Below are 12246 nucleotides of genomic sequence, written 5' to 3'. Positions count from 1 at the left end.
GCATGTGCTCAGGACTAAGCATAGATGCTCAAGTATTCCACCATGGAACAACAACACTAACCTACAAAGTTGCACACTTACTGTAACTAAAAATTGAAGGTGGATTCGATTTTGGGCAAATTTCAGTATCTGCCTACAGAGACGGGCACTTCTATATTGACTATTATGCTCATACCCTAAAAATCTGAGCTCACAGAGAGCTCTGTCTGCACACAGAGAGCAGTGGTGTCACACAACTTTAATCCCAGGATTTGGGAGACAGAGGCAGATAGATCTCTATGAGTTCAAGGCCATCCTGGACTATACAATATCAATGCGAAAATGAATCCAGGTGGTGGTGGTGGCTCACACCTTTAATCCCAGTACTAGAGAGTCACACAGCTTTAAGCCCAGCACTAGAGGGAATATAAAATGGGAGGAGAGAGGCTTAGTCTGCTTAGTCAGTTTAGTTGGCTTAGCCTGTGATCACCCAGCCTTGGCAGAGGTAAGACTTCTTTACTAGCCCCCAATTTCTTTCTCTGGCTTTTTATTATTTGTGCTGCAATGGAAATGAATGTTTTGATATTAGAGATACAATTACATTACACACAAACAGAAGGAGAAGCTGAGCTGGAAAGGCTGGCACAGTGTACCATTTCAAGTTTACTCAAACTAAAGGCCTTCCTTAGCCAGCAATGACCCTTGCTTCCTTTGATAGTACTTTCTGGTTAGACAATCCCGATGGAGGATTAGTTATCAGTCAAATAATGAATTTCCATTTCTTCAGTTTAGCTTGTCTATTTACCAGCCAGCATATCACTTGAATAACCTAAGCAGGTGACTTCATCCTGAACCCATGCAAGACAATATAAAGTAAGGGCATGTCACCCAGAAAGCTTCCAACATCCCCAGAACCTCACAGTCTACAAACCATAAAGCTCCGCCTGGGAAAGTGAAGGGAAGTGGTCCCTGGGCAACACAATCGCCTGGAAGATGGGCGAGGGAGCAGAGGAAATGCTGGAAGATGAGAAGAATAACCAGGGGAAAAGGGGAGATCTGAGTGAAAGACAAGTGGAGACAGACAGACGTGTGGGGCACGACAGACACATATTTTCTCCTCTTGGAATGTTGATTTTGAACATTTCAAAACATAAAACCAAAACATTTCATTAGCCAACAGCACAGTCCTTTGATGTGAGCTTTATTCAGATCCCCACCCATCATTTTAAGTTCTCTAAGGAATGTTTTTTGTTTTGTTTTGCTGATTTTTTTTTGAAACTAGAAAAGTACATTCTACAGAGGTCAAAGGATAACAAAGCTATAAATTATGCCACGAAGTTAACTATACTCCAAAGAGTTGCCCGGAAGGGCAATTGAACTCTAAAAGGACCTTTATTCTGTGGCCAAAAGTACAGGTGGGAAAACAGTAACTGGGAATTTGAAGGCAGTCCTGACCGCCCTTAGCACCCAGAAGACACGCTGTTATTTTTGGAGCACCTCTTCCGCTCTGAGTGCAGAGAGACAGGTTTGCTTTCAGGGACCTAAATCACAGTGCATCCCTTTGACGTGGGGAATGGGCATGAACCAGTTGTTGGTTATAGTAGTTCTGGCCACTCATAGTCTAGTTGCTGCTGCTGCAAATCTCTACTACTGAGTTCACACCCTTCCACACTAAAATCTCCCCCAGAACAATCACAATAAAAGGTGCTTTCCTGGCGTCTGAAAAGATCAGGGTTCTAGAGAAGAACGTCACCTAGAGAGAGGTAGACAGGAGCAGAAAAGGGTAGCAGGCACCCATCCCCTTAGTTCAACAGTTGGATAAAGCCACCACAGAAACCTCTAGTGACATGATCCAAACTGGCTGTCTTCACTAGAGAGCTTCTGTGGCTGCTTGAAAAATAAGACCCAGTAACACTCTTGAATAGATCTCATTATCTCTCCAGTCAGGCCACTGACTATCTAGGGAAATACATTTTAGTACTGAACAACTCCAGCAGGGTGCAAGATTATTCCTAGACACCAGGCAGTAAGGGCCCTCTCTAGGCCTATCTTGGTGTTTTGTTTTTTTTTTGTTTGTTTGTTTGTTTGTTTTTTTTTTTTGGTTCCAGCCTATAGAAGGCAGAGAGAAGCAGTCCCTCTCCCCGAGGCTGTAGATTGGCCCAGTCTCTATGGATCTTCTCTAGTGAAAATTCTAGCACTGTTGAAAGTAGGCAAGTATCTATTTTGTCTTGAAGCAAGAGGCAACTTAGATTTTTAAATAGAAAACACTGGGGTTCTAAGGATTCTTATCACACTCAAGTGCATGGGTACCCAGTTCCCAGTGCACCAAAGAGAAAAGTATTGGGAAGGAGAAGTATGTTCTCTGGTTTGGGAGCAATTGAAAAAGAAACTGGAGAAGAACAAGACTGGAGAATTGCAATCAAGTAAGTTTGAAGCTAGGGAAATGAAACCTGAAAATCCTCCAAGAACACTGAGCACCTGAAGCCTCTCTCCAAATGCATGTAGAATTGCCTTCCTACAGACCAGAGCATGACCCTTTAGCAAGAACAGCCTTGTCTTCAGACAGCATGGAGAGAGATGTTCATATTCAGCTCAGGATTCAAGGTTCTTCACGGCTAGATCCCAGTGAGCACTACAGATTCTCTACTCTCCACTCCAACAAAACCCCTTGTTCATACAGAGCCTGCATTTTCCAGCAAGCTGAGCCTTCACTTCTCTGTCATGCAGCCATCAGTTTATTTTAAGAAACTTTGATGGGGTAGGCCTCCCTCATTTATACAGTATTGGGGCTTGTTCTCGTAGAACCCGGCCTCTTTCATTTTACTTTTTTCTCACACCTTGGCACCAGCCGAATGCTGCTTTGCCTTTCCCCTTTGTCCACACAGCTGCAGAGATTTGCTTTGGGAACATATGTGATCGGAATGCATGTACCTTCTTTACATTCTTTGCTAATCTATAACTGATATGTTGAGATGGTGTTAAGGCACAGGGCCTTGGGTGGTGATGAGGTTATGGATGTCACTGTTATCACCACAATTAAAATACAACCCTCATTTCTTGTGCCATATGGAGAGAGAGCAAGAAGACACTACCTGTGGCCAGGTGGTCATCACCTCAGAGATCTCTTGACATTTCAATCTTGGACTTGCATTCAGAACTGAAGAATAAAATTCTGTAGTTTCTATGCCATCTGTCTACGGTATCATATTACAGATATGTAATATCTATTGTCTCTAACTATGCAGAGACAACAGCCAGGTACTGCATGCCTCAGCCCAGGGTGCCTCCTAAAGCAAGACCAGGAGAGGCTGGTGATGCTTCTAGTCATTCAGGCTGCTCCTGTGAAGACAAGCTAGACATGGAGTTTCCATGGCATCTAGGGCCCAGAAAGATGGCCATATCTGTCTTCTAGCAGGTTCCCACAACTCCCTCCAGAAGCTCCGCTTTGCTTGCCTAATGTATCTGTTGTGTGCCTCCACATAGAAACTGAAGCAATGCGCTCCTAACAACACCCCGATACTCCATCTTGGGCTCAGGTAGGGAGGGAGACTGAACCAAGATACATGGCGTGGCTTTGCTTTCTCCAGTATCAAATATGGAATTGTTTAAACTAAATATAAACTATTAATAGTATGGCCTTCTTTCCCTCAGTCCTTTTAAGGAGACCCCAAATGTTCCAAAACATTTTGCTTGGGAAGTCCTTATGATGCACTTAAGTGACTCCATGGCTAGTATCAACCACATAAACAACACTGTCTTTATTCAAGCTGTACGGCCACCAACCAAGGGAAGTTTTTATTATTTGCATAAAGTGACATCTTCTTAAAATTTTTACATTACACAACTCCCAAAGGTTTATTAAGCTGGTACAAGATATCTATGGTATTCTCACGTACAGAAATCAGGGCGATACAGAGAAAATGGATGTTTGAGATTTGAAGTCTGCGTGGCAAGTTTAGTCTACCCATCCTATGTACAAGTGATATTTATTTAGTTGTTAGCTCAAATACCCAATTATGGTATGATTTATAAAATGGATGGCAAAACAGTATAAACTCAACCCATTAAAGTAACAAGTGTTCTGCCTATGCACTGGGTGGGTAGCATTTTGTTTTGTCTGCTTACTAGTCATCGCCCTGACTATGGACTATGTGAGGGGACAGTCATCTCCTGCACACGAGTGTCATCATATTGCCCAACACAGTGCTTGGTAAATATTTGTTGAATGTGGGAATAAATAAATGAGTAAATAATAAGGCCACATTAACTGTACTATAAACAGAAGGAAGATAAGCAAATGTCTAAAGGGAACATTTTACTTTTAGAGAAAGACAATAAATTTTTGATAATCTTAAATACTAAAAAAAAAATCTAGATTTAATTTAGCATACTTATCATTTTTATAATCCACTAAGTTCTCTTCAATACCAGTCCCCATGATCTGGTTCCAGTTTTCCTTCCTGAAAATGCCAAGGCTTAAATATGAGACACAGATTTGAACAGCCCAACAGACTAAGGAAAATGAGACCAGAGGCGTGAGTGGGCATTTCAAAGAACAGGAAGCAAAGGTGGCAAATAGTAAATATGGAAATGTCTCAAATTCCTCAGAATTAAAATTCATCAGAAAATGAAATTCAAGTTAATGAATGGATGCAATTTCATACTCGTTGTATTATCAAAAATTGATAGAAAAAGAAAGAAACATTCAGTAAGAATACTATAACACAGAGATCTTTGTATATCAGGAGATATTTAAAATGCTCACTTTTGACGGTAATTTAATTCTACTTAGTCAAGGTGGGAATATCGTATGTTAGGTCTGCATTCTGACTATTCTTATATCACTGCAAAGGTTCCTTTACTAGTGCAGAAAAATGCCAGATAGGCCAACTATTCACTGCAGTAGAGGGAGCAGGGATAGGTTGGCTAGGGTATGGGGTGTCATTCAGGGGGACGGCACTTACAGGAACAAGACAATGCAATCAGAGAGGGACATCAAAACCACTAGAAAGGTGACGCCTTAAAGCTGAGCTCCGTGCTAGATAAAATCATATCGCACACCGCTTGTGACAGGTAAGATGATAGTTATCTTCTGATCATTAACTGAAAGCATGCATTACTCAGGCAACATACACACATATCATACCCTTATCCATATGCCCATCAGTCATATGTACTACAGTCCCTTCTACTGATGTAAATTTGGGTTTTTCAACTCACTGGTGTAAACCCCAGACTCTCCATGGGCTTCACAAGATTTGGAATTCTTATTCACAGCAAAAATATCTAAATAGGAACCAAGAAACATCAGTTCTCACTGTGTTTGGGTACAGAAAATGCATCGGTTCCTAAGCAGCTGCCCATGCATCTGACCTGCGTGATGCCTTATGGGATGCGGAATTGAGTGAGAACTCTGGTCTGACTTGGAGTAGTGCTTCTGTGTGGGGGAAATATCCTTGCTGACTGGATCTTCAATGCTGCTGAGAACCATGGTGCACTCCTGCCTTGCAAATTCTGCTCTCCAAACTGTGTGCCTTCCTCCTGGTGAGATTAGCCTTCTGAGTTCTCCCGTGTGCAGTTAGATGTCAGTGTGTCATTTAAATAATGTGCACCCTTAGATACAACTTTTGATTGTGCACATGCACGTGTGTGTGTGTGTGTGTGTGTGTGTGTGTGTGTGTGCGCGCGCGTGTGTGGTACATGCATGTATAAGTGACTCGTTGGTATACATGTCTGTGGAGGTCCAAAGCTAATACAAAGTCCCTTCTTTGTCAGTTGCTTCTCTTCCTGAATATTTTGAGACAGGTTATCTTTGGTTGGACACGCAACTCACAGATTCAGATATGAAGGCTGGCCAGAGACTTGCAGAGTTCTCTCTGTCCACCCCCGCTTGAGATTGTACACCAGCTATGTGGGTGTTAGAGATCTGAAATCAGGCCCTCATGCTGGCGTGGCAAGTTTACCCACTAATTCACCTTCCCGACTCTCTTTAAATTCTTTATCTCATTGACTTGACTTTCAGGAAGTTCAAATATAAGGTTAATGCTAATGGCAATGCAGAGCGCCTGGCATAACTTACAATCCTTTACATGGCTCTTAGTCTCTGTTTTCTGTTATAAACAGTTGTGCTTAGATATGGTTTACAAATTATGTAGCGATAGATAGATAGAAAGACAGAAAGTAATCCCTGAGTATGTCCATGGGTGGGTATGCAGATTCTTTTAAAGGAAGACCTAAAGTCGAAATAAGATTTGAACGTGTTTGTCAACTTAGGTCAGTCAAAAACAGAGCCAAGATTCCCTTTAAAAGCGTATAACTGAAGCAATGGAGAACGCAGGGCTCGATCCTGCTGCCACTCCCTGTGTGCCACTCACTTGCATATATCCTCTTCTGGGTCTTCCAGCCCAAAGCGCTCGTCAAACGTCAGCTGGATCCGCATGTTCTCATCCGCCGCAACTAACCTCCACACCAGCACCGTATTTCTCGGGTACGTGTGAGGAAACTTGGGGCTGTGGATGCTCCCGTTAGCAGACACCGTGACCACTCTCTCATGCTGTGGGTCTTGCACTCCTAAAGCAAGGACACAGGTACAGGCGTATTAGAACGGATGCTTCCAAAATCCCAGGCTTCAAAGTATTGGGTCACCTTTATTGGCTCATTTCATTTCAGGCACTGAAATCAAGCATGCCTTCTGCAATACACGTCAAGGGTCACTCTTTACAGCCTGGATCATTGTTTTCAGGGATGTATTCCACAATGGTAGAAAAATAGAAAGTCAGTCCCTTTTAATCTAATTACTGGAATGTAAATTACTAACTTTTGGACTCTAAATCAGTTTGCTGTAATTCTATACTTTTCCATCAATATTTTTTTCTGAAACAGGATTCCACATAGACCATACTATCCCCACACTCACTATGGAGCCAGGTTTGAATTCCTGATTAGGCTGTGTCTATTCTCCAAGTGTTGGGGTCCTAGGCTTGAGTCATCAAGGCAACACTATAAGTGCATTCTAAAATATACGGATAATTGTTAGTTTTCTAAATAATGACTTCGTAGACTGTCTAGAGTGAACGCATTGTATTGTTTGCTTTAATTATATTTATGAGAAAATATAAAATACTTGAAAGAAAAGAAACGTGAGACTTTAGAAGTGAAATAGAACACTGTAGGCGTCCCACGTCTGATGGAACTGTCAATAGCAGACTACACCACAAGCGTGCAGACCTCTCTGTCTGTTCTAACTGTATGTTCCTGAGAAGCTGAGCCAACAAAACCCAAACGATGCTTACAAGAGCTTATCATTCAGGTTTCTACCAAGCTGTCTCCGGCAGAAGCTTTGAATTTTAGGAGTTGGAATTGATAACTGACTCCAAGTTTTACACGACTTTCCAAAGGTGTGTTTCACAACCTGTGGGTTGAGACCCCTTTGGGAGTCACACATCAGAGATCCTGAATTTCCGACATTTACATTATGATTCATGAGAGTCGAAAAATTGTGGTTATGAAGAAGAACAGTAAATAACTTTATGGCTGAGGGTCACCACAACAGGAGGAACTGTATTAAAGGTCGCAGCATTTGGAAGGTTGAGACCCACTACTCTAGAGTAAAATGAGAGCAAAGTGACGGCCTCAGTTTTTGTCACAAGGGAACTTTGTGACCAAATAAAGATGACAAAATATAGCAAACTTTTCAGCACTTCTCAATGCCTTCGTTGGTTACCATGGATTTGATCTTAGCCATTCTGACAGGCAAGATGGAGTCTCAGAGTTGTTTTGATTTGCATTTCTCTGATAGCTAAGGAAAACAAATATTTATTTGAGTATTTCTCTTCCATTTGAGATTCTTCTATAGGGGATTCTCTGTTTAAGTTAGTACCCTATTTTTTAATTGGATTATTTGTTTTTTGATATCTAGCTTATTGAGTTCTATATATTTTGAAGATCAGTTCTCTGTGGGATGTAGGGTTGGTGAAGATCTTTTCTCATTATGGAGACTGCTGCTTTGTCCTATTGACAGTGTCCTTTGCCTTACAGAAGCTTTTCAGTTTCATGAGATCCCATTTATTGACTGTCAATTTTAGTTTCTGTGCTATTGGTATTCTGTTTAGAAAGTTCTCTCATGTGTCAATGCGTTCAAAGCTCTTTCCCTACTTCTTTTCTATCAGGTTCAGTTTAACTGGATTTATCATGAGATTTTTGATCCATTTGGATTTGAGTTTTGTCCAGGGTGAATGATAAGGATTTGATGTGGGATTCCCCTCTGTATGCTATGACTATGTTTTACTACCATTGGTAAATAAATAAAAAGCTGCTTTGGCCTAAATCAGGGCAGAATATAGCCAGGCTGGAAGAGAGAGAGAGAGAGAGAGAGAGAGAGAGAGAGAGTAGAGGGAATCAGGGAGATGCTATGTAGCTGCCAAAGGAGACAGATGCTGGATCCTTACTAGTAAGCCAGAGCCTTGTGCCAAGACATAGATTAATAGAAGTAGGTTAATTCAAGATGTAAGAGCTAGCTAGAGATATGCCTGAGTCATTGGCCGAAGAGTGTTACAGATAATATAGTCTCTGTGTGATTAACGAGCAGTCTCCGTTCACATGGATCTATTTGCATTCTTCTATATTGTGACAGGGTTTCAAGACAGGGTCTCTAATGTATAGTCTTGGCCACCCTGGTATTCACTCTGTAGACCCGGCTTGCCTCAAACTCAGAGACCCATTTGCCTCTGCCTCCTGAATGCTGAGGTTAAAGGCATATGCAACCACTGCCTGGCTATATTTAAGTATCTTAAAAATGAGTTTACTTTTCTATTTTTCAAATTTTCTTTTGATAGCCTTCTGTGTGTGTCAGAGCAATAGGCAGCAGTGCCTTCCATAGAAACTAACATTTTAATGAACTCTTTTTCTAAACATATTTATTAATACTCAATACATACCCTACTATATCTGAAACACACACCTTATATGCAATATATGCTTGATAAATTTAGCAGATTTGTCATATCCAACTTAGAAGACTGGTCGCAACCACTTGGAGTCAAAGGAAGCTTTCAACAGTGGCCTAAGTCCATCAGAAAGTATAGATATTTACATAACAATTAATAGCATTAGCAAAGTTGCAGTTATAAAACACAAACAAAAATAATTTTATGGTGGGGGATCACCACAAGTCTTATTAAATGGCTGCAGCTTTAGGAAGGTTGAGAATCACTGATCTCAAACAAAACTGCTGGCGTGGAAGATGAGAACTCTATTTCCATATACACAATCAAAGGTTCCCGACTTAAGTCCATATACTTAGCTCTCTGTTTACATTGTTCACCCTTCATAATTCATGGTCTCATTAAACATCATGTGAAGATGAACTCTAGCCTCTGTTTGTGGTAATAAGAACTGAAATTTTCATTTAAGTTGAAATTGCAGCTTGCAGAATTCTCTTCAAAATGCGAGGTAAAGGGGTATGCCACCAACATACGTGATTGGAAGGTGAGAGTCAGTGTTTCATGTACGTCTCAAGCAGCAAGGCCTATGATCAAAAAGGAAGAAGGAAAGAAAAGTGTGGGGGCAACAACCAGCAATTCACACTACCAAATTAAGACCCTGCGCTACAACTCTGTGGTCTTCGCAGGCATCACTCTAAAATAAAACTTTACTGGGAATGCAAACATAAACATGTCCATAGTACCATAGAGGCTATGAGCCTGCTTAAATGAACACTTGCTTTGTTCCTAGCCAGTGACCAACACACCAAAACCACCAATAAAACACATGCTTGCAGTTAAGTGACTCACCTACTCACATTAAGTCTTGCAATGCGTGCAAAATAACAAACCTTGTATATTTTAGAGAAAAGGGGAAACCACATGAAAGGACTGAGTTTTATTTAGAATTCATCATTATAGCCAGTGCCAGATTACGTGCTTCAAACCCTAATGAAACAGCATTAAAAATTAAATGAGTCAAAAGCAGGAAAATAGGAAAGATTAATAATGTTGGTAGTGTAAAAGTACCAGCTATATATGGACAGCTACAGCTCAATTCTTTGACATTAAACCAGGTTCCACACAATACATATTATTGATTCTTTGAAAGACATTTGCTATTATTGACAGGGAATAATAAAGCAGAAAGATCATAAAACCAATTAAAGTTGGAATATTTCAATATCTCTTATTGGTAAAGATAACATTTAAATGGTTTATTGACAATATGTAACTCAAGAAGAAAACAAATCATCCTGTCTCTTTGTTCTCCACACACACTCCTGAGGGCTGCAATTTCAGAACTGAACTACAATACCACATCGGATATATTCATATTTCACACTGATATTAACAACAACACAAAAAAATTGTAGGAATCTGGCTCCATCTATGCACTCCAGAATGTTCTGTGTATGTCTGGCAGAACCAAGGCTGTTATCAGCAATGTGTCACCACCCACAGGCTGGCAGACTTGGCAGATGGCACATGAGATGTGCAGTATACTTCCTTCCAAGGACGTGTGAGCTTCCAATGTTCCAAAACATTTCTTTATGAATCAGATCATCTATGGCTAATCCTTCATTGACAAGGGCATGTAGTCACTAGTTTCACTCGTACTTTGGTTTGTTTGTCTTTTCGATTGTCTTTCCTTATCTATTATTTTGCCCTATCATCCTTCCTTACCTCCATATTGAATCATTTCTTTATGAGGCTCATGAACAAATTTGATTTTAAGAACAGTGGAAATCCTACGGTATACAAAATGGATGTTTGTAAATTTATATTTATTGAGTCTAAGATCAGAAACTAGTTTTTCTAGAAAAATAAGAAGGATGTTACTTTCCCCTTATCTGATTCTTCAGAGAAAAGACAAACTTGAACTTCACACCAAAATAAATATTTCCTAGGCATTCTCTTTTTATAGAAGAGCCCCGCAAATATTCTTGTTGTTTTATATTTTGAGTAAAAATAAATAAGTACTATAATACACAAGACAGGAACTCTGGATTTTAGCTTTTTTTAAAACCATATTTTAACCATTGTTTTACCCAAATCTACCATTTCCTGTGTCTTTAACACCACAGCAGAAGAGCACAAGATAATCAACAAGTTTAGAGCTGTCTACACAGTTTACACATGAGGAGAGCCAACGACTTCTACCAGAGGGTGAAAGAAGGGATTGCTGTACAGAGCGTACCACAAAAACTAAAACACTAAGATATACCCATTTTAGGTTCTTGGACTTACTCTAGCTGATACACTTTTGTTCCCCCTAAAAGGAGTAAACAACCAAAAGAAGTGCCCAGCAACTTGGAGACAACAGAAACTAAATGGAGTCCAGTCTTCTTAACATGGTAATTAGCAGGACTAACTTAGTGTTCTGCTTGGCAGTAAGACTAAGCACTATTCCGCTACCAAAAGCCACTGCAGGTGAAACCTTTCTCCAATACACTCGTTGTTTTTTCTACTGGCTACTGCTTCAGATCTGCAAACGTAGAATAGATGTTCTGGTGATTTTTTTTTTTTTCTGGCATGCAATGACTTTCAGGGGTCAGACCGTTTTATAGAAATATGTAAATGTTATCGAGCCTGTTCCTTACCGGTATTGTTTACTCTGACATACTGGTATTGTAAAGAAATGTGTGTCCCAGAACAAGGCAGAAAAGAGTACTATACATTATTACAGCATCTGAACAGTCCTAAGTTTACAAAGGTTTTCCACGATAAGGATACTGATGCTTAACTAGAACAGTTGAATTTCATCACTTACGTTCTATTAATTGTTGAGTAAATTTCATCATTTCTATTATCTTAGTAGACCTTCATCTACATCATCTACACATACACAAGCCGAGAATTTGCATCAGAGAGTACTCATTGTTGAGACTGAACATTTTCTCAAGAGGACCGCTTGTTTTTAAAAATAAACAAGGTCAGTAATGTTACATACTCCGAGAATGTATAACACACACAGCATTATAGCAATGATTTTACTTCAGCTATAAAGTATGAATCAATCAAAAACAAAAATTTGATATTTCTGGAGAAACTTATGATACTTGCTTTATATATATCAGGGCAATTACATACTATTTAAAAATTAAAATATTTTTAAAATAAGAAATGATTCCATATCTACTTTTAATTAAATGATAAAAAACCCTGTCCATTAACAGTCAAATTCAAACAGAATAAGGAAAACATTAAACAAATGCCAAGTTTCTTTTTTTTTTTCTTTTGGTTTTTTAAGACAGGGTTTCTCTGTAGCTTTGGTACCCATTCC

At 39.8% G+C, this 12246-nt stretch overlaps 1 protein-coding gene across 1 annotated transcript in view; it reads right to left on the bottom strand.

Moving 5' to 3' along the window:
- The window catches only part of Pdgfc (platelet derived growth factor C), a 144205-nt gene that overhangs the window by 54017 nt on the left and 77942 nt on the right, over positions 1-12246 (bottom strand). The window contains exon 2 of the mRNA XM_005344136.3: positions 6354-6549. Within this exon, the coding sequence (XP_005344193.1) occupies positions 6354-6549 (196 nt within the window). The remainder of the gene's footprint in view (positions 1-6353; positions 6550-12246) is intronic.

This window comes from Microtus ochrogaster, chromosome 1, assembly GCF_000317375.1.
Source record: "Microtus ochrogaster isolate Prairie Vole_2 chromosome 1, MicOch1.0, whole genome shotgun sequence".
In the NCBI taxonomy this organism is placed as follows: Eukaryota; Metazoa; Chordata; class Mammalia; order Rodentia; family Cricetidae; genus Microtus; species Microtus ochrogaster.
This window is presented reverse-complemented; position numbering and strand designations above follow the sequence as displayed.